Source organism: Ursus arctos, unplaced genomic scaffold (genome assembly GCF_023065955.2).
Source record: "Ursus arctos isolate Adak ecotype North America unplaced genomic scaffold, UrsArc2.0 scaffold_6, whole genome shotgun sequence".
Taxonomy (NCBI): domain Eukaryota; kingdom Metazoa; phylum Chordata; class Mammalia; order Carnivora; family Ursidae; genus Ursus; species Ursus arctos.
Window position 1 is genome coordinate 71,157,826 of NW_026623078.1, and position 21,436 is coordinate 71,179,261.

The 21,436-nt window shown below is 44.9% G+C and overlaps 1 protein-coding gene across 3 annotated transcripts in view; it reads left to right on the plus strand.

Moving 5' to 3' along the window:
- The window catches only part of FER1L6 (fer-1 like family member 6), a 146,736-nt gene that overhangs the window by 105,917 nt on the left and 19,383 nt on the right, over window positions 1-21,436 (plus strand). For all 3 annotated transcript variants that reach the window (XM_057307982.1, XM_044382606.3, XM_057307983.1), the window contains 11 exons: window positions 607-729; window positions 1,998-2,037; window positions 3,428-3,543; window positions 4,313-4,444; window positions 5,360-5,485; window positions 8,738-8,865; window positions 12,918-13,088; window positions 15,477-15,637; window positions 17,525-17,667; window positions 20,135-20,223; window positions 20,709-20,807. In XM_057307982.1, coding sequence (XP_057163965.1) covers window positions 607-729; window positions 1,998-2,037; window positions 3,428-3,543; window positions 4,313-4,444; window positions 5,360-5,485; window positions 8,738-8,865; window positions 12,918-13,088; window positions 15,477-15,637; window positions 17,525-17,667; window positions 20,135-20,223; window positions 20,709-20,807 — 1,328 coding nt within the window. The remainder of the gene's footprint in view (window positions 1-606; window positions 730-1,997; window positions 2,038-3,427; window positions 3,544-4,312; window positions 4,445-5,359; window positions 5,486-8,737; window positions 8,866-12,917; window positions 13,089-15,476; window positions 15,638-17,524; window positions 17,668-20,134; window positions 20,224-20,708; window positions 20,808-21,436) is intronic.

The window sequence follows — 21,436 nt, forward strand, 5'->3', positions numbered from 1 at the left end:
GACCACTGTCATCTCCCAAAATGCCTCTTCTCTGCTGTTCATGTATCACCCCCCTCCTGTCCCTCCCTCTCCTCCTGCTTATGTTGTTGGTGTCATTGATTTGCACCCTTGATTCAAATCAGAAATGATGCTAACAGGAAATTGTCTACATGACGTCGCTTAATCCTCACGACAGTGAAGTAGGCAGGTTGTCCCCAGCAGAGGAAGCTGAGAATCACAAAATGTATGTTAATTGCTTGTCAACTAACGCCTTTTCTGCCATAGCACGCTGTATCATGCCGCCTGCCTGTCTTCTCCTACTGAATGAAGCTTCCCCAGTGCGGGGATTGTTTCTCATTCCCCTTACATTCCCAGTGTCAGACACAATATCTCACATCTGTGTGTTTAAGGAATAGTAAATATTTGCTGAGTCAACGAGCGAATGGATGGGTTGATGAGTGAAGTGTCATTTATGGAAGTGGTACAGGGAGCTAGGGCGTCAAAAGCTGCTCACACCCTCATCTGCTTCCAGAGGGACCCGTGTGTTCCCTTCTCGGGAAACCAGCCAGCCACCAGCAGGCAGATCCATGAGGCCTCCCGAATAATCCATCCTTCATCCCTTGCCAGGATGCCAGGAAACCTACTCGAAGGTCTACCAAAAGGAGAAAGAGGACCATAGCGGATGAATCTGCTGAAAACGTCATTGACTGGTGGTCCAAATATTATGCCTCCCTGAAGAAAGCACAGAAGGTAGAGTGTCTCCTGGCTGTGCCAGTCAAGGGATTTGATACAAAAACACAGTGCCCTCCACAATACCCTCACCCACCCCTGCAAACCCACATTATCCCCTTCTAGATTCTACTATAGGTTAGGCCTTACTCAGGTGCGGTTCTGTTAACTGCAGAAAGGTTTAAAGCCTGGAAGGATCCAGAATTGCAAAATCCTCACCCTCTGGCTGGATCTGACCCTTGGAGACAAGCTCTGTTGTAAATGCTGGAAGGACGTTCAGTCAGGCATGGCATCTAGAGATCTGGCCCTCGTCAGACTCTGAAAGATCCAGCCATGAGAAAGGGGGTCTCTGGATAGGAGGGTATAGCAATGGAGGCTTCAGATGCACCTGGAGATACCCAGATCCAAGGGCCCCAGGTCACCAGCAGGATTCTAAGTTTGTATGGGAAGCTATCAACATAAAAGCAGAGGAGTTGGCCCTAACAAATGGAAATAATGAACAGGTTGCCAGAGCAGGGCCTCATGCACATGGAACAGGAAAGGAATTGAGTTACAAAACTGGAGAACCACTGGAAAGTGGATCGAGAGATTCAGACAAAACCTCAGTGGCCAAATTTGGTAAAACTTCTCATCCTTGAGTAAACAAGGAAAGGAAATTCATCATCACATTCATATGTCATATGTCATCACATTCAATTGCATAGAAACTTTTCTGATTCTTTCATTTGTTAAGACCATAGGTTTTTCATCTAGGACTACCCATGAATATGGATATATAGTTGAACCAAATGGTGGCATTTGCCTCCAGACTCCCTCCTGTTGCTGCAGTGGACACTACCACTGCTAGTGAGGGCTCAGCCCTTTCTCTTTGCTCTGCTAACCTCCCCAACCCCTGGAGCCAACCCAAAGACCCAACAGCCCGGCATGCCAGCAGATAGAACTCGTGGTGCTGACTGGGTGATGCTCCAAAGGTGGGAAAATAGGGGAGAGAGGTAGTGGCCAAGAGGGGGCTGTGTACACAGGGTAGGGAAGTCTTCTGCTTGCTGGTGCTTTTCTTAGACACGTGGGGGCTTCTTTTGTAGGGCCGGGCATCTTGCTGTAGGTGGGTCCACGGTCTATCAGAGAGGCTTCGTTTGGGGACTTCTTGGACACAGTTTGCATAGTCTTTTAAAATTACATCTCTGAGAATGCAGAAGGCTGAGATAACGGAATTGGAGCGGTTGGCTGTCAGGACACATAAACGAGGCAAATGGTTGGGTCAATAATCTTATCTCCCTTTTTTCTCAAAGGAAAAGGAGAGCAATTCCAAGGAGAAAAGAGGCAATGCAGGTAAGTTATTTGAGCATGGAATCGGACCATTGGGGCAAGAGAACACTAAAAGGAAGCAGCAGGGGCACACTAGTGCTCCATGTCCTCATTTCCCACGTGAGGAACAAGCTCATGAACATGACAACATTCTAAAAAATGTTGTCACGTAAAAAATGTCACATAGCTGATTTGAGGTGGACTGGGACCAGCTCTCAGGTCTCCTGAACCCAGTTCAGTGCTGGAACCACCCCTCTGGCTCATGTCTTGGTGTAGAAACAGCAAAGCAAAAGCAGGAGGAAGCCGGCACAATGAGCCAGATCCAGCATGGTGAACTTTAATATGGGTGACCCAGATTTTAGGTTCCCAATTTGGTTTATAAGGACCAGGTAGATCTGGCTTGGCAGAAGTTCAAATGAAAGAGGCTGACGATTTGAAATGACTACAAATTTGATTCAGGCCAACAGTAGGTCTTGACCTAAAATCAGCAGTGACAGCAAGTGGCAGGTGCTGTTTCAGGTGACACAAGAGAGAAGTAGGAGAACCAGAACCAGGCTCACTCGGTTCCTCAGACCACTCCTAATTGGCAGATTAATCCCCAAACCAGCCTCATGACATTAATAACAAGATCTTCACTTTGTGAAACAGAGGTACAAAGAGATTGACTAGCTGGCTCGTGTTTACATGCTGCAAAAGCAGAGCTAGAGGTCAGTCTCAGACGGTGTTTTCCTAGAGGCTGCTCCTGGAAAATTCCTGAGTAATCTAACGACATCTGGGACTTGGTGTAAGACCCTTAACATAGCTGAGTCTCAGTTTGCCGAACTAGATGAATCTCAAGTCCCTAAGCAGGTCTGAGAGGAGATGTAACTAACATCTTTGGAGTCTGTCCCTCTTGGGTCTCTTCTTAGCCGGTTGGATGACTGGGCAACTTCCTTCCTTCCTTCCATCTCTGGGCCCAGTTTAATGAATTCTTACCTATACCAGGACAGGCCAACACATTGCCTGGCCTGTGGGTCTGTTGTCACTGCACACGCAGACTACAGCGCTGTAGGTAGCAACTCTGCAGTGAAATGTTACTATTTCCTTTTTAAAACAAAAGTCACGGGGCGCCTGGGTGGCTCAGTCGTTAAGCGTCTGCCTTTGGCTCAGGGCGTGATCCTGGCGTGATGGGATCGAGCCCCATATCAGGCTCCTCCACTGGGAGCCTGCTTCTTCCTCTCCCACTCCCCCTGCTTGTGTTCTCTCTCTCACTCTCTCTCTGTCAAATAAATAAATAAAATCTTAAAGAATAAATAAATAAATAAAATAAAAGTCATGACACATGCAGGAACAAAGGGAAAGAGGGAGGTTGACTCCGTTTCTTCTCATCTCAACAATGCTGAGAAGTCTAACAATTTCCACTAAATATCCACAGAGGCGAAACCAGACGAGGTAGTGGTAAATATAGAAGATGGGCCGAAGAAGAAGAAGGACAAAATGCTCAAGAAGAAACCCAAAGAAGACGAAATCCCCAACCTGGCTGTCTTGCAGGTGTGGACCCTGAGATCATGACCTGAATCAAAATCAAGAATAGGCTGCTTAACCAACTGAACCACCCAGATGCCCCCAAAGAACAGGAGTTTTAACTCTCACTAAAGTCAGCTCCATCAGACCAATCTTAACATTAGTTAGAGACTATTAGCTAGAGGCATATTTATCGATATGAAAATTGGGAGTATGAAAATTACATATAAGAAATTTAGATAAGTAATTTTGATAGGAAATTTGCATAAGTGATTTAATTATATTACCAAACCGAAAACTCAATTCAATTTTGCATTTCTAAAATACATATATATATAACTTTGTACTTGGAAAATTCACGTCTCTATGCATGATAATAAAAACAAATATTCCATCATTTCGTATGTGTTAAGAATTAGATGCTTAATGGACATTTATTGATTCGAATGTCCTCAAAATATTATAGTTTAGATACAATAACCAAGTGATATCAATTTGCTATAAAAAGCTTTCTCATATTTATAATCATATATATTTTTAAAATTTTGGTTTAGCTCTACTTCTTGGAACTTCAAAGTTTATCCAAAAGATTTTATACATTCCAGAGTGGTAGCTAGTTCCAGGAATGCTGAGTCAATCATATTCCTTGTTTTGCTAAAAATAAACGAACAGTGGCCTCTTAGATTTTTCCAATGGGTGTATATCAAGGCTGGTTTTGGAGAATCTTGTAATTTCTCATTAAATCAATCCTGGGCCTTCCTTCCTCTGAGCACTCTCTTCTCCATTCTCCCTAAAGATATACGATGGTGATCTCGAGAGTGAATTCAACCATTTTGAAGACTGGGTGAAAACCTTTGAGCTCCTCAGAGGCAAGTCTACGGAGGATGACCATGGCCTTGACGGGGACCGAGTCATAGGGAAGTTTAAGGCAAGTTCCAGAGTTAACGCTTTTATTTGGCTCTCCTATCTGTAAATGCCCAATATGACTCAATTCTGTTAATGAGATTGTGGTGTGGAATGTGTGTAAGAAAATTCCTTAGTCTTTATGCCAGAGCCTCTGTGGAACCCCCCAAAGCCTAGCCCTGGTCTTTTGGGATATTTGGCTTATGTGGCCAGTGTGGCCAATGAAGTGAGTTGGAACTCAGTCTGATGGGATATAAGGAGACAGAGTTGTTATCTAAAAAGATCACTGAATTTTTTTTTGCTTCTCCCACCCCTGACCTACAATAGATGATCTATGCAGACCTACCAACTGGATGATTAAACTAATCAAACAACACTAGCTGTTCATCCTGGCAGACTCCCTGTGTCAGCATCACAAAGCAGTGGTTGGCACTTAACTCTGAACAGCTGTGCGCTGGGCCATTTGGTGCAGGGCAGTGTGTTGGAAATAGCACAGGGACTGTGGTTGGCCCCTCTATGGTATTGTAATACAAACTAGCTTCGTGATCTTGGACTTGACCTTCATGAGACTTACTGGCAGCATCTGAAAATAGGAATACTGCAGTCAGGCTTGAAGGACATGCTGGGGGAAATCACCAGCTCAGCTCCCCGTGTGTTAAAGGTATTCGGTTTCCCACGGATGCTCCTATCTGCATTCCCCACCTAACAGCCCTGTGAAGAGGCTGCCAGTGTACAACACAGAGTCACTGACGAACCGTGAAGAAGCTCGCATGCAAGCAGGCTATGTGGACCGCCTGAGGACACCCAGACACGGGGGTAGCACCAGCCCAGGTCCTGCTGGGTCCCAGGCTATGCTCATTTTCCCGGCACTATGCCCTCTAGGGCTTTCAGTGGGGCATATGACCATCTCGTTTCACTGGGTCATGCTTTGCCGTTCCAGGGCTCCTTTTGCATCTACAAGAGCCCCAAGGATTCCAGCACTGAGGACAGTGGGCAGCTGAGAATCCAGCAAGGGGTTCCCCCCAACCACCCTGTCAAAGTCCTCATCAGGGTGTACATCGTTGCGGTAAGCCGCCTTGTTTACTCTGAGGGATTGTCTTAATCTGCTCAGGCTGCCATGACGAGGTACCACAGACTGGGTGGGGTAAACGGCAGACATTTATTTCGCACAGTTGTGAAGGCTGGAAATCAGTGATCAAGTTGCCAGCAGAGTTGGTTTCTGGTAAGGCCTCTCTTTGTGGCTTGTCAATGGCCACCTTCCTACTGTGTCCTCACATGGCCTTTCCTCTGTGAACATATATGCGTGCACACACACACACACACAGAGTGAGTGAACAATCAGGAGAGCGAGAAGGAGAGAGAGGGAGAGAAACAGAGAGTAGGAGACCTGGTGTCTCCTTCTCTTCTTATAAGGCCACTAGTTCTTTTGGATTGGGGCACCACCCTTAAGACCTTATTTAACCTTAATTAGCTCCCTAAAGACCCTGTCTCCAAATATAGTCACATTAAGGGGTAGGGCTTGGACCCAGAATGTTGAGAACACACACTGCTGTCCATAACAGGGGGTATGAAGTTTGGTTGGTAACGTGAACATTACTGGCTTTTCACTTAAGGAAGATACTTCGCAGGCATATGAGCCTGCTCTGGGGTAGCTTCATTTGCTCTCTGTGATTGCCTGGTAGCTGGAAACCAAATAGGACTGGAGCAGAAAGCTCACAGGCAGGAAAGCGGAATGAGGGCCGAGCAGGGCAGCTATCCCTGTGAAATCCTCCCCCCTGGCTCTGCCTCAGCATTGTCGCTGTCAGAAATTTCATTTCAAATGTATTTCCAAGAAAATTTTCGTTTCTGCTCTAGGCTTCCTACTTTCTGATAATGAGAGTGCTACGTTTTCTTTTCTTAAGTTTTTATTTAAATTCCACTTAGTTATGATACAGTGTAATATTGTTTCAGAGGTACACTATAGTGATTCAGCACTTCCATACGTCACCGGGTGCTCATCACAACAGGTGCACTCGTTAATCCCCATCACCTATTTCCCCATCCCCCCCACCTCCCCTCTGGTGACCATCTGTTTGTTCTTTGTAGTTAAGAGTCTGTTTTTTGGTTGAGAACACTACACTTTGATTATGAAACTTTTAGGCCTGATTGCCTGGAATCTAGGGGCCACGTTTGATGTTCAGTCAAGCAAATCTCTGCCAAATCTTTATGGTTCATGTATTTGTTTTCATATCCTCCCCTTGGAGTTGATTTTCATAATCCTATTTGATTGCAGTACTCTTATTTTATACTAAGTTCCTTCTTCAAATTGCCTGTATCCTTTTTTAGAAGCATAAATGAGGCATAAAACAAAGAAGAATTATTCTTTAATACTCAGGGAAGATCTAAATAATAAGTTAATTTAAAAATCTTTTAGGGGTGCTTGGATGGCTCAGTCAGTTAAGCATCTGCCTTTGGCTCAGGTCATGATCCTGGGGTCCTGGGATCGAGCCCCGCATCACAGCTCCCTGCTCAGTGGGGAGTCCACTTCTCCCTCTGCCTCTCCCCCCACCCCTGCTTGTGCTTGCTCTTTCCCCCTCTGTGTCAAATAAATAAATAAATAAATAAATAAATTCTCAAAAAAACCTTTTAATTTGATAAAACATCCACAAATATAAAAAAATACTACTACTTAAAAGTTGCTCCAAGAAAGAAATCAAATCTTCCCACCTCTGTAATTCTATCCCCAGAAATAACTCACTTTTCTTATGAATATGTAAACACATCCATATCTATAGTTCATCACTCAACAATGTGGGGGTAAGGGATGCCAACCCCTCTCTCAGTTGAAAATCCACATGTAATTTTTGGACTCCCCCCCCCCAAGACTTAACTACTAATAAGCCTACTGTTGACTTGAAGCCTTGCTGATAACATAGCCAGTCGATTAACACATATTTTGTGTATTCTATGTATTATACACTGTATTCTTACAGTGAAGTAAGCTAGAGACCAGAAAATGTTAAGAAAACCATAAGAGAAAATACATTTACAGTACTGTACTGTATTTATTGAAAAATACCCACATGTAAGTGGGCCTGCACAGTTCAAACCCACGTTTTCAAGAGTCACCTGTATTTACACTTGTCTATAACTACACCTAGTTACTTACTTAATAGAATCTTGGTTCATGTATTACCTATCGAGCTCTTTTTCTCTTTCTTAGTATCACTTGGTCATTTTCCAGATCAGTACATATAGGTGTTCCTCTTCTTTGTAGTAGACACCTAGTGTTTTCTTGAATTAATGCAGTACCCGTTTATTCATTCGTTCAACAAATACTAAGAAGACCCGGCTCTAGGTCCTAGAGATAATGTAATGGACACGATAGACGGCACCCTTGCTCTGATGGAGATCGCATACCAGCGGGGGGTGGTGTGGAGACTAAAAAAAGGACAGAAATAAGCAGAGGAGCAGATAAATGAGATGAATGTCAGGGATAACTGCCATGTGAGAAATTAAAACTGGGTGATGTGATGAGAGCAAATGGGGAAGGGGTATTTTGGATTGAGCTTCTCCCTAGGTAATTGACATACAGGTTATTTACAAATGTGGCTAGTAAACAATGCTCCGATGAGCCTCCTTGAAACAGAGCTTCGTGTGGTTATGTATTCCACCTGTGGGACAGAGTCCTAAAAATGGGATCGTTTCTCACTCAGCTCGCATTTCTACAGGGTTTTTCACCAGCCCCTTACCTGGGCCTTCATGTAGAAAGCGTTTCCTTGCAATGGGTTAAAGCCCAGCTTGTCTAGAAGCAGACCTCACTCTGAGAAATGACCACTCCTCAGCTGGTCAGTGCTTAATGCAGGCCTGATGGAGTCACGGATTCAGCGCCCCTCAGTTGCAGGATGGGCCTTCAGGTCCTCTCCCCATGATTTTACAGATAGATCTCGGGGAGGAGACAGGGCCTGCCCAAGATCACACAAGACATAGGACTAGAGCTCAAAGTCATGCCTCCTGGCTCGTGTCCATCAGAGCGCTCATTACTCTGTGCCAAGCGTTGCTTTCCACTGGGGAGAGGACTCCAGAGAAAGTTCAACTTGAGGAAAGCTGATAACTTTTCTTTCAGCCGCAAGATGGAGAGGCTAAGGCAGTGGTTCTTAACCTTGGCTGCACACTGGAATCATCTAGCGAGCTTCTGAAAGTCCCAAAGCCGGGGGCCAATTAAATTAGAATCTGGGGATAGAACTCAGGCAACCATATTTTTTAAAAATCCCAGGTGATCTGAGTGAGCAGCCAATGTTGGGAACCACAGGACCAAAAGGATTTCCTTTCTCTCCAGGCATTTAATCTCAGCCCCGCTGACCCGGATGGCAAAGCAGATCCCTACATTGTGGTTAAGCTCGGCCAAACGGAAATCAAAGACCGGGACAAATACATCCCCAAACAACTGAACCCAGTATTTGGAAGGTCAGTGGCCATCTGGGTCGTGACGTGCTGTCCTGTGTGTGTGTGCTTCTGCTGTGTTTTTGTGGGGAGCTGTGTGTAGGCATGTGTGTGGGAGTGAATGTGGCAGGAAGTTAAGAGCTGACCTCTGCCTGTGGTAATAGCCAATCAAACTAACCTTCGTGGAGAAGCACTACATTCTCTCCTTGGTCCCTTCAGGAATTTGCTGGTACCTGGTGATTTGCATGCCCGTAGTTTTCCAAGAATGATTTTCTTAGATCTTACGTTTAAGAGGCACCTGAATGGTCATCTGATTCAGCCTCCTGCCTTTGGACAGAGAGATTTCCTTTTTATAAACAAGGCAATTACAGCCCAGAGAGGTTTAGAAACTAATTCAAGTTCACGCAGCTCATGAATAGGGGAGAAGGGGCCATACCGTTGGTCTTTTGTCTCCTATCAAAAGGATTTTTCCATCAGATCATATTGCAGCTCATTTGAGGTGACCCCTAAGTAAGCAAATTGAATTGCATCCTCTGCTTGTGTTTTGCTTTCCTACAAAGTGTTTCAACACACATTGCATTTGTGCATGTTTGGGCGAATGAGGTGTTCTCCAGTTCGCAGCAGCCCTGCTGCCCCCATTTGTCTTCTAACAAGTGTGTGGTGCACATTCGTGTTCCCCGCTTGGGTTTGTGCACCTGACTGCTATTAACTTTGGAGTCAGGTAAACGAGGGTTACATTCTGCCGCGTATAGGCTCTGTAACTTTATGCAGGTGGCTTAACCTCTCTGATGCCAGTTTTTCTACCAAACAATTGTGACACTTGACTCTCAGTGGCCTTTAAAAGATGAAACATACAGCACTTAGCATATCGTCTACAAGAGCATGTCGTTGACACTCAGAACACATCCGCTTCCTCCCTCTCCCCCGTGATAATCATTTTAACAATGGCTATGTCCTAACTGTACTTAATTTCTTTTTTTTTCCGGAGTAGCAAGGAGCGTGAGAGGAACGCTCCACCAGCCTCATTTAAATTCATTTACACTTTCGTGATCACCGTGGACTCTGTGACATTTGATCAGAATGAACCTCTTAACACTTTATGGCTCCAGAGGAAATGAGGCAATAAATGATCTTGCCTGTTCAGATTAATGAGAATGATCAAGACAATGGTGCCAGGGAGGCTTACCCTTGTTTCTCTGATCCAGAGATGACCTTGATTATTACTTGCTACTTATGTAACCAGCACTTCATTTTGCCAAGTGCTCTGTAGTCACTTTTTTATTAGGTACTTCAGCACAGCGCCATGGGTTCGACTGGTTTTATTGCCCTGTTTATGGCTATGGTAAACAAAAGCAGAGGATGATGGAATATTCCCGCCAGCCCCTGGCATTGTGGAGCCTCTCCCAGAGCCCTCCATATGTAGATGCTTTCTTCGTTGTGTTCTTGTTACGCGGGGACAGAACTTGCTGGCTCAATCCTGCATGTTCCAGCAGGCCAAGTAGAGGGCTTCTGTCCCTACCTGGGGGCTGGGGAATCCCTCTTGGCGACCTCACTGTATGAGGATGTCACAGGCTCCACCCCCTGGAGCCTGGCACTGTGCCTGCTTTCCTTCCCTTCATCGCTTCTGACATGAATTGATACGTTTCTGTGTTTATTGGCTGTCTCTCAGCTCCCCATGAGAAGGTAAGCTCCCTTTGAGCAGGGACTTGGTCTAGTCCAACCAATGCTGTTTCCCCAGAACCTACGTGTATGCCTGGCATACAGATAGACGCTCAGCAAGTATTCGGAGAGGAAACGAATGAATAGCTGGATGGACAAACCTTCAGTCAGTTTCCAGTCAGAATATGGGCCCCCGTCACTCGGCAACATGCTGAGGTGCTACACGTCCACAGACTTCGGCGTTTCCTCATTTTCTTAATTCACAGTGCCTGGCATACAGACAGTGTATAATAAATGTCATATGAACAAACAAATACGTAAGAGAATGAATGAATGAACTGCTTTGCTCTGAAGCTTAGAGGTACTGAGTGTTTCAACAAGGCTCAGTTTTACCCATTTTGTGATGCTTCCTCTCTTTTCTTTTGAGTAATTTCTGTGCCCAGCTTGGGGCTCGAACTCACAACCCCAGGATCAAGAGTCTTATGCTCTACTGGCTGAGCCAGCCAGGCGTCCCAATGCCTTCTCTTTTCTCAACCACCATTGTATTTAGAGGTAGTGTCTCACTGACACTCCAACGGGTATAAGCCTCGTTTTCCCGGGGGGCTGGAAGCCCACCCACGGTGAGCTGTTTCCCGCAGTTCTTTTACTGACAGCTCCGGTGAAAATCAGGGAAGGTGAAGCTGTGAACACTCCGCTTGGGAAGATGGACCAAAGCCATGGAGTCTTCTGTCGCGGCTGCCGCAGTAGTGAAGCGCTGAACAGGTCCTGCCTGGGTGGCAGCAGCCGTGCGATGGCCAGCCTCAGAGAGAGCGGCCGGAGGCTTCCTTGCGAGACCAGGGTATCAAGCCCTGTTCGGTCTACACCTTGGCACCGCCGGCGATGCTGTGTGTCCTGATGGAAGGCAGTGGAATCCTCCCCGCACAGCCGGGTCCCCGGCCCAGTGGAGCTGCCTCCGTTGGTTACAGTCAGTGGAGCTGTGGCGGCTCTGCCTCCTCTCGGGGAGGCTTCGCTGGTCGGGGGCTGTGCTAGAATTGCGGGCGCTGCCACGGGAGCGTGAGAGCCGGGGCTACGTGGGTCTGACTGCAAGGGCAGCCACCCAGACAGGCCTGCAGACCAGAGGGAAATCATGGGCCTTCCATCCTCCCTTTCTCCCCACCTCCTCCCGGTCGGTCCCTCGCTCACAGGCTGGCCCACCGCACCTGTCCCAGGGCAGCTGGAGTGGGGAACAGCTGGACAACGCTGGTGTGTTTTTTATTTTGTTTTCAAGAAGACACTTGCCTAAATGCACTCAGAATTTACCTCTTTTTTTTTCCCTCCGAGTTTTTATTTACGTTCCGGCGAGTTAACGTACAGTGGGATGTTGGTTTCAGGCGTGGATTTAGTGATTCGTCCGTCGCATACAACACGCAGTGCTCCTCAGTGCAAGTGCCCTCCTTAGTTATCTTCTGTAATGCTCAGCAGCACGGGTAATGCATTCTCCTGGGAAATCCCACAGCACCGCTTTTCCTCTCAACACCTTGCGTCACTGTGGTATCATGGAAAGAGCTCAGAACTAGGGGGTCAGGGAAGTGGTACTGACCATGGCTTGACCTGACTTACGGTCCAGGCAGGTCACTTCTGTTCTCTGGATTTCAGTTTCCTTATCCGTAAAATGAAGGGGGTGGATGTGTTGATTCCTGAGATCCCTTGCGGTTCAGGGAGACATTCATTGCTTACGCTCTGCAGGTGAAGCCAGGGCCCAGCAATACAGAGATGAAGGAGACAGGTCTCATGGTCGCGGGGCTCAGAATTTTGCAGACGTGGCATTACAGTCCCGCAATTCTGTTTTCAGAGTTTTCCACCTTCAGGAGGCTTGTCATTTAAAACAAACTTAGCTGACATCCCCCCCGTGAAGCAACAAGGGAGGGGAAAGGCAATGGCAGTTTACTGGGCACCAGCTGAATACTTGCACGCCAGGTGTGTGCTTTGTATAAACAATAATCACATTCAACGACCATGCTGCATTATAAAGAAGACGTATTGATCCCCATTTACACATAAGGAGGCCAAGAGGGATGAAATAACTTTCCCAAAGTTTTACGCCCGGGAAGTTGCAGATTCAAATCCAAAATTGGAAATCAGTTCTGTTGGAGACATTTAAACCCCCAGGTTTTTCATACCCATCTTGCTGTCACTCTAGTTGAAGACTGTGGGATGCGGCCCACGGAAGGGGAGATTATTGGCTACTGGAAACTGACAGCAGAATTGGAAATTGAATCTCAATGAAACATTAAATCAAATAAATATCTAGTAAGTATTCACTGAGTTGCCGAGTGTTTAGTGAGTTCCTGTGAACCGCAGACTACCTAGAAACAGACCGGGGAGATGTTCCCTGTGTAGCCGGATGTAGATTCCTAACGCCTTTACTTGGACCACAGGTCATTTGAGATCCAGGCCACATTCCCAAAGGACTCCCTGCTGTCCATCCTGATCTATGACCATGACCTGATCGGGACAGATGACCTAATTGGGGAGACCAGGATCGACCTGGAGAACCGTTTCTACAGCAGACACCGAGCCATCTGTGGCTTGCAGAGCCAGTACGAGATGTAAGTTCTTCTGGGGGAAGGGGGGGGGCACTGCTGGGCCGGCCAAGGCTCAGCTTGAATGTCTCAGAGGGGTTCCAGGTCAGCGAGGCTGGTTGGAGAAACTGTTCGCTGCACTTGACGGTGGTTGGGGCTGGGAGGCAGCACTGACTTAGAACCCACAGCAGGCTCTTCAGGAGTCAAGAGTTGAATTAACATGTTCACTCAGTCAGCTGGGCCTGGTGGGCAGTTTCCCAGTGAAGAATGATGTTGGAAGAATGATTAATAGTACGCAAATGCCAATATCCCAGTTAATTATAACGAACACTCGTGTGTGCTTATGATACACCAGACACTGTACCTCATCCGGTTGTCTCAAGACCCATGGAGGTGTTATCCCACCTTACAAAGAGGGAGGAATGGATCAGCTCTCGCTCTTTACAATGATTTTGAATTCTGCTTCATTAAAATATTTTTTGGAAGATTTTATTTATGTATTTGAGAGACAGAGCATGCACACGAGCAGGGAGAGGAGCAGAGGGAGACGCAGACTCCCCGCTGAGCAGGGAGCCCGATGTGGGGCTCAATCTCAGACCCTGAGATCATGACCTGAGCCAAAGGCAGACACTTAACAGACTGAGCCACACAAATGTCCCTCTGGTTCATTTAAAAATATAGACTACCAGCTTGATTTTTTTTTTAAGTGCGCTTTATCTGATATCTTGAGAAAAAAACAAAAACTTTAAGAACTTCCACCAGGAAAAATATAAAAACATTCATTAGATTTCCATGGTATAATTCTAGAAATGTTTTTCTCGAATATAAAATAATATATATTCATTGCAGAAAATTGAGGAAATACAGAAAGTACAAAATTATGCTCAAATTATTCCACCCAGGCATAACGTATGTAAAAAATTCTTACCTATTTCCTTTTAGTGTTTTTTCTATGCTGTTTTCCCCTGAAGTTGGCCTCACACTATCCACGTCATTTTGTAAGCTGCTACTTGCACCTGCCCCTATATCCCCAGCATTCTGTAGTGTCATTAAGTATTTTTTGAAATCATTGTATTGATAGCCTAGAAATCCAGTTTGGTTTTGGGGACTCTTGGGGATGTATAAGCCCCCTGCGGTGTTCACAATCCACAGTACCTGAGAAGGTACCATTCAGAGAATGATGAGCGGTTCTCACTCTGAAGTCAGGGAAGGAAGCCACAGGCAAAGATCGTGCCTTTTCTGTTCAGAAGAATTTCCTGACAGTGGAACCACCAGGGAGCAGAATAGTTTAGTCAAGGGAGTTGTCAACTTTATTCAGTGAATTTTTAAAAATAGATGAGAGCACAAAAAGCCAGCAAACAAAACCCAAACCCAAACCAGAGCACCTGTTTCTGGGGAAGCCTCTGTATGTATGGCTCTGGGCATGGCTTGTATGAACTTTTCAGGATCCTCATGTCTCTGGCACAAGGTGGGAACACTGCTTTATAGTTATGTTTTGATTTATTTAAAAGTTAAAGAAGTTAAATTCTGACGAATCCTGTGTCCCAGTGAGCAGAGAAATCCAAGCTTGTCTTGGTCATGGCTCTTAGGGAGCATTTCATGGCAGCTTAATATTTTTTAACCAAACAGCTAGTGTTCAAGGGAAGAGGGGGTTGGCAAGATTTAGAAACTAACCACCAGGAAAATCACTGATCAGAGAACCAACACATTTAGACTCTCCACCTGTCTCCAATATGGTTTTGGTGGGGGAGGAGAGGGGAGGAAAGAAGCAGAGAAATGGAAAGGCTGAGCCGGGCTTCCTCTTAGAAGAAGTAGCAGTCAGATGGCTCTTCTGCAAGGGACAGAACGAAGCTGAACAAGAACTGCATGCAAAGAAACCCAGACCGACAGGAAGCAGACGGCTGACTGCCAAAGGCCGAGGAGGGCGGGGAGCGAGGAGCAACCCCTTAACAGGTGCAGGGTTTTCTCTGGGCGTGATGAACAGTTTTTGGAACTGGGTACAGGTAGTGAATGTACAGCATGATGAATGTACGACATGCTGCTGAATTGGTCTTTTATGTTATGTGAATGTCACTTCAATTTTTGTTTTAAGGTACATTTCTAAAACAAACAAACAAAAAAAAACACCCCCCCAAAAAAAAACCCCAAACCCAAAAAAGAACAAGTACCAGCAAAGAGCTTTTCTGTCACGCTACTCAGAAGTCCTGCCTTTCATACAAGCATGCAGACGCAGTGGTATTAACCAGAAAAGAGAGAAGACAAAACAAAAAACATTAGCCCCAAGTGTATAGAATGGCAAGAAGTCTGAAGGGAACCACTGATCATACTCAGATGGTCCCTTTCATAGCTACTTTGAGTGTGTCCTCCCAGGGGAACGCTGGCCTCACCCTCTCCATCCTTTCCCCCTCTTTCCAGAGAAGGATATAACGCCTGGAGAGACACCTCCAAACCCACTGAAATCCTCACAAAGCTCTGCAAAGACAACAAACTGGATGGACCCTACTTTCGTCCTGGGAAAATACAGATAGGAAATCAGGTCTTTTCTGGAAAAACAGTCTTCACGGAGGAGGACTCTGGTAACTCCCCCAGTGTTTCCTGCTGACGTGGCTCTTCTTTTAAAGCCTGCTTCTGGTGGTGCTTGTGGCTGGGGAGAGCAGCCCTCTCTTGTAAAGTAATCACGCTCCTGGTAGATAATTTGGAAAAGAAAAGAGGATAATGAAAATCACTCAGAATCCCCAAATCTGGAGATAAGCATGCTGCTTGCTGGTCTATTTCCTTACAGTGTGTGTGTGACATTTTTACAGAATCAGAAGTGTACCGTATATAGTATTGTATCCTGCTTTTTCTGTTTCCAATAGATTATGATGATTTTCCTTTGTTCTTTGAGACTGTCATTGACAACATTCATTTTATGGCCGTGTCATTTATTTACATTGTGTCCATTGTTTTTTGCAGTGACACAAAGCTACCATGAACTTCCTTATAGATATTTTCCCACATTTCTGGTATTTCTATAGCGTCGATCACACAAATAGGACTGTTGTTTTGGAAGGTAGGCAGTGACCTTAAAATGAGTATGATATGAAATAAATCACTGGGCACATCCCAAACTACCCCCATACATGTTACACCAACAGCTCTCTTACTTCGGCACCAAGAAGCATCATGGGACATACCAGGAAGATCCCAGAGGGGCTTTCATAAATTTAGGGTGAGAAAAAAGCCACCTTTACTTTACCTTCATGATACAGAACAATTCTTGTGATGCCATTCCCATCCACTTGATGCAGATCGATAGATGCAGAGCTACCAACGTGGAAAACAGAGTTTCGGAGCTTCTGAGGCAAAACACCCAGTTAAGGACATCTCACTGGATGCTTTCACACTGTTACGTTGACCCTGCCACTTTGACACCAAAATTTCTTCTCACCTTGTTATTTTGACCCCAAGAAGCTCTTGAAGGTTTTTTGCATGCAGTTAATTGACATTTAAATTGTGTATTAATGACCTATGAATGAATTTCTCTTGAGAAAAGTATTTTTTCACAATATACTCTATTAGGTCAATTTAAGTCCTTGGTCAACATTCTACATTTCATGATGAAACCATTTTCTTTTGGCCACCAAAAATCTGAAATGATGTTCGTTTCAGTCAAGATCTGATTGAACTTTCTGACAGAAGATTTAGTTCACTGATTATGTGATCATCCTCATCAACTTTTACTGATTGTAATTATTGCTATTGGGAGATTGTGTGTTTGTGTGTGTGTGGCCTTATTTAAAAACTGAACTCAACTTTCCCTATGTCAAATTTGGCCACTCTAAACCTTATCAAAAAGATTTGATTTTTTTCAACAATTTTTATGTTATTTTTGCAAGTACTTTATCTACTGGTAGTTTTTCTTATGTATTGCCTTCTTTGGTAAGCTGACAGAACAGAGAACCTTCCTCATGAGCAGGTGTGTTGGTGGGAAGGAGCAACAATGAGGAAAGATAAGACCTCCATGAATGCATACTGTGCGGATTTCACCACCTCGTTCTGGACCACACAGATCCACTGGGCCCTCTTACACTATGGCGTTAGCAAACAGTTTTATATCTCCAGGAAATACACCCTTTCCAGTACCTCAAAGCCAAGCCTGTAGTTCATAAGTTCTAGACGAATCTTATTCAAGGGTCAAATGGAGCCTCAGACTCTGAGACCTTGACTGCACTCTGGTCATCTTGTCGACCCGTCTTACTTCCCGCTCTCTAAACCTCCTGTCTCTTTCCCTTCCCTCCACTCCACCCCACCTCTTTCTCTTCTCTTTTTGCCCTTTTACTCTTTTGCTCTCTCCCTGTGCCTCAGCACATTTAAATTTAACCTTTAAGGGAGTGTTTAAAAGTGCATCTGACAGTCTGTCACTGTTCCATTATGGGAACCTATATCTGACAAATGTCTCTGTTTTTCTTCCTTCCATGCAGATGAGACGGTGGAGTCTTATGAGCACCTGGCCCTGAGGGTTTTACACTCGTGGGAGGATATACCAGAGGTTGGGTGTAAACTGGTTCCTGAGCACATAGAAACTCGGCCGCTGTACCACAAGGATAAACCAGGAATGGAGCAGGTAGTGGCCAAGATGGTTCTGGCCCCAATAGGAGTGTTCACCCCCAAGGAACAGGACTTTATCCCTAAAAGTTGTTCTTGTGTGCCCTAGGGTAATGGTTCTCAACCAGGGACAGCTTTGTCTCCCTGCCCCAGACTTTAGCAATGCCTGGAAGTATTTTTGGTTGTCTCAAGAGGCGGAGGGGATACTACTAGCATCTAGAGGGTAGAAGTCAGAGATGCAGTCAAACATCCTGTACTGCATAGCCAGTCTCCCACAACAGATAATTATTCAGCCCTAAATGTCAATAATGTTGAGGTTGAGAAATTCAGCCCTAAAGTCAGAGCTGGATTTCATGCTTTTGCCTTTTTAATGGATTTGAGTTATCACACTCTTTTGAAAGAATGCTGATATTTGAGAAACTTCAAAATCCATCTGGCATGCACAAGACCTTGTCCAAAATCTATCAGTAACCCCACGGTCCGTTAGTTTTCCCAGGGAAGCAATAGATGGTGACTTATTTTGAAGAACTGACAAGAAGAAGCTGTTTGGAAAAATAACCAGAGATCTGGATTATGAGTTAGAAGTGAAGAGAAGATCAACTTTATTAAGAGCCTTCTTGATACATACTTATTAATTATAAGTACATAATTAATATGTGCTTATATACTAGGCCCTTTATGTAAATTATCTCAGGATGATCAAAGATTTGTTTATCTAAATGATGGCCATTTTCAGAGTAAAAAAGCCTGCTGTTAATAATTAAGCTGGTACAAGGGTCACCAGCAGGATTTTCCTAGACAAATAGGGGCGTGTGGGTCACCTTACCCTTACTCCCTAATACAGCCTCATGGTGTATTTGTTATGATCCTTGCTTTTAAGATGAAGAAGTTGAGGTTCAGAGAGTTTAAGTAACTTACTCAAAGTTACTCAGCTGGTAAGTGGTAGAGTGGGATTTCACCCAGGCAGTTTGTTTTAGTCCTGTCCCAGCCCTGGACTCACTCACTGTGTCACTTGGCTAAACACATGAGCTCGACTGCAATGGGGCAGGAACACCCACACTGCCATCTCAGCGGTGCTGGGATGTAAAACTAGAGCTAGCATGTGTGGGAGAGTCTTGAAAGGATAGCTTTAATCAGATGTAGAAGCCCATGATTGGTTCCTGAAATTTGCTACCAGATGTTTAAAACCTTTTGGTTACTGGTGTCCTTCATTTTACCTTGTGGCTTTTTGGTTACAAGTGAATTTTTTTTTTTTTTTAAAGATTTTTTATTTATTTATCCGGCAGAGATAGAGACAGCCAGCGAGAGAGGGAACACAAGCAGGGGGAGTGGGAGAGGAAGAAGCAGGCTCATAGTGGAGGAGCCTGATGTGGGGCTCAATCCCACAACGCCGGGATCACGCCCTGAGCCGAAGGCAGACGCTTAACCGCTGTGCCACCCAGGCGCCCCTGGTTACAAGTGAATGTTAATATCTCTTTAGAGACTCTAGGATTGTAATCCTCCATTAATTGGTTCTTCTCTTCCCAAATGCTAAACTCTTTGCTTGCATTGTCCCTTCCCCAGGAAAGCCCTTTTATTTTCTAGCCAAAGCCCCTCCTTCACCCAAATCCTACAGATCCTCCCTGCTCTGGTTGGGAACCCCACTTCCTTCATATAAAATCTCCTCTGACCATTCCAGGTCTTATTGATCACTCATCTTCTTGTCTGAGCTGATGCAGTACTTAGAATGTATACAATAGGCTGAGCATTGAATCCACTGGGCCTTCTCCCTACATGGGCCCTCAGATCCCTTGCAGCAGAGTAAATTCTGATGTTTGGAGTGCAAAGCAATGGATGGGAGGCCTTATTCTGCCACTAATGAGCCACAGGACTCATATCATTTCTTTGGCTGCTCTAAGCCTTGGTTTCTTTTGATGTGTAACACAGAAATGTAGCTGGGCTAAGCAGTTATGGAGGTAATGAAGTTAAAGTACGTTGGAAACAATGAAGCATGATACCTTTGACAGATAGTATTATCTTTTTAATCCTTAAGAGTTTATAGAAAAAGCAGAGTCTCTGGAGTCAACAGACAATGGTTGAATCCAGACTCTGCTACATATTGTCTGTGTAAGCATGGGCAAGGTGTTTTCTCATCTGTCAAGTAGGAATAATAACATCTACCCATTGGGGATATGGGGAGAATTGACATAATGTTTTGTCACGTGCATAGCACTGTGTCTGCCACATAGTAGGTGCTCAATAGGGTTTGTTTGCCCTTCACCTGCTCTTAACATATGCTCCGACGAATTCTTAATAAAAATGTAAGTTCTGTCTTTGTCAGCAAATATCCTAAGCATGTATAATATGAATAATATCCATATGATAAGATATGATATGCTATATAGCTAATATCCATTTCCAGTCAAGGGATCTGTTAAAACCACGAATGATCAGTTGCCCATGTGTTATCCCACCAAAGTTAAAGAAGAGCTTCTTTTCTTAACCAGGGCCGCCTGCAGATGTGGGTGGACATGTTTCCCAAAGATATGCCTCAACCTGGACCTCCTGTTGACATTTCACCAAGGCAGCCAAAAGGGTAAGTCAGCTGCAGCCTACCTTCAGGGGAAGAGACCATGGTGGCCGACTAAAAGATCATGACATTTGATCAATTACGTTGACTGTTGCATTGTAACATCGGTTACATGGATTAGTTGACACCTGTAATCACATCTCACTTTCCATCTGGCCATTTACTACAGGGGCGAGTGGTAGTAATGGTAGCGGGGGTGATGGTTGAAATGCTGGCCCCTGTTTTATGGAGGGGCTACTGCGCATAGGCATTCTACAACATTCTGAAAAACGTCAGCTAATAGAAGCAATTTCTGCTCAGAGAACTTCATGTCCTTAGTGATTCCAGCTGGGACACTCGGTTTTGATGGAACCAAGACCTTAAGTGTTGATATTTTTGATGTTGGTGAAGTTGAGGAAGCCCGTTGACTCACAGCAATACCAGAATCCCATACACACCAGCTGACTCTGCTTTCAAGGTCTTCAGCCTAACGCTGCCTTCGCTTATCCCAGGTATGAATTGAGAGTAACCATCTGGAACACTGAAGATGTCATTTTAGAGGATGAGAATATCTTCACAGGACAAAAATCAAGTGATATTTACGTTAAAGGGTAAGGTCACCAACAAACTACATGCCCCCTTTTCTTCCCTTGCTCCTCTCTCTAACCCCTAACCGAACCTATGCGTCGTGGAAGGTACTCCACCCGTCTCTTACAGAAGGAGTTCATCTTACTCACCTTGTTAGATAAGGCCACTTCCTTTGTCAAATATCGTTTGGTCATTTTGCTAAGAATTATTACCTTATGAAAATATTTTTTGTGAGAAAATCTTATTATATAAACATCTCTTTCAGTTAAATGTTGGGTACCTAAGCTTTTTGAGTGGCATTCAGAATACCTTTAGACCTGAAGCAAGTAGAGAAGTGCAACTGACGAGAGATTCAGTGTTAGGAAGATTGTAAGACTAATGCAGAAGCTAAAAGTTGCACCTTAGCCTGTGCTAGTTCTACTAATAAGAAAGATGCCATCCTAGGACTCAGGAAACTACTCATTCCCTCTCTTTCTCTTTCTCTTCCCCCCTCCCTCCTTCCCTTCCTCTTTCTCTCTCTCTCTCTCTCTCTCTCTCTCTCTCGTCTTGGCTGTGACACAAATGCTCCCTTTGAGCCCCTAGTCATGGAGACAGATGAGGTGGTAGAGAATCAGAAGGAAAAGTGATTCAAACATGTCCCCTTGGATAAAAC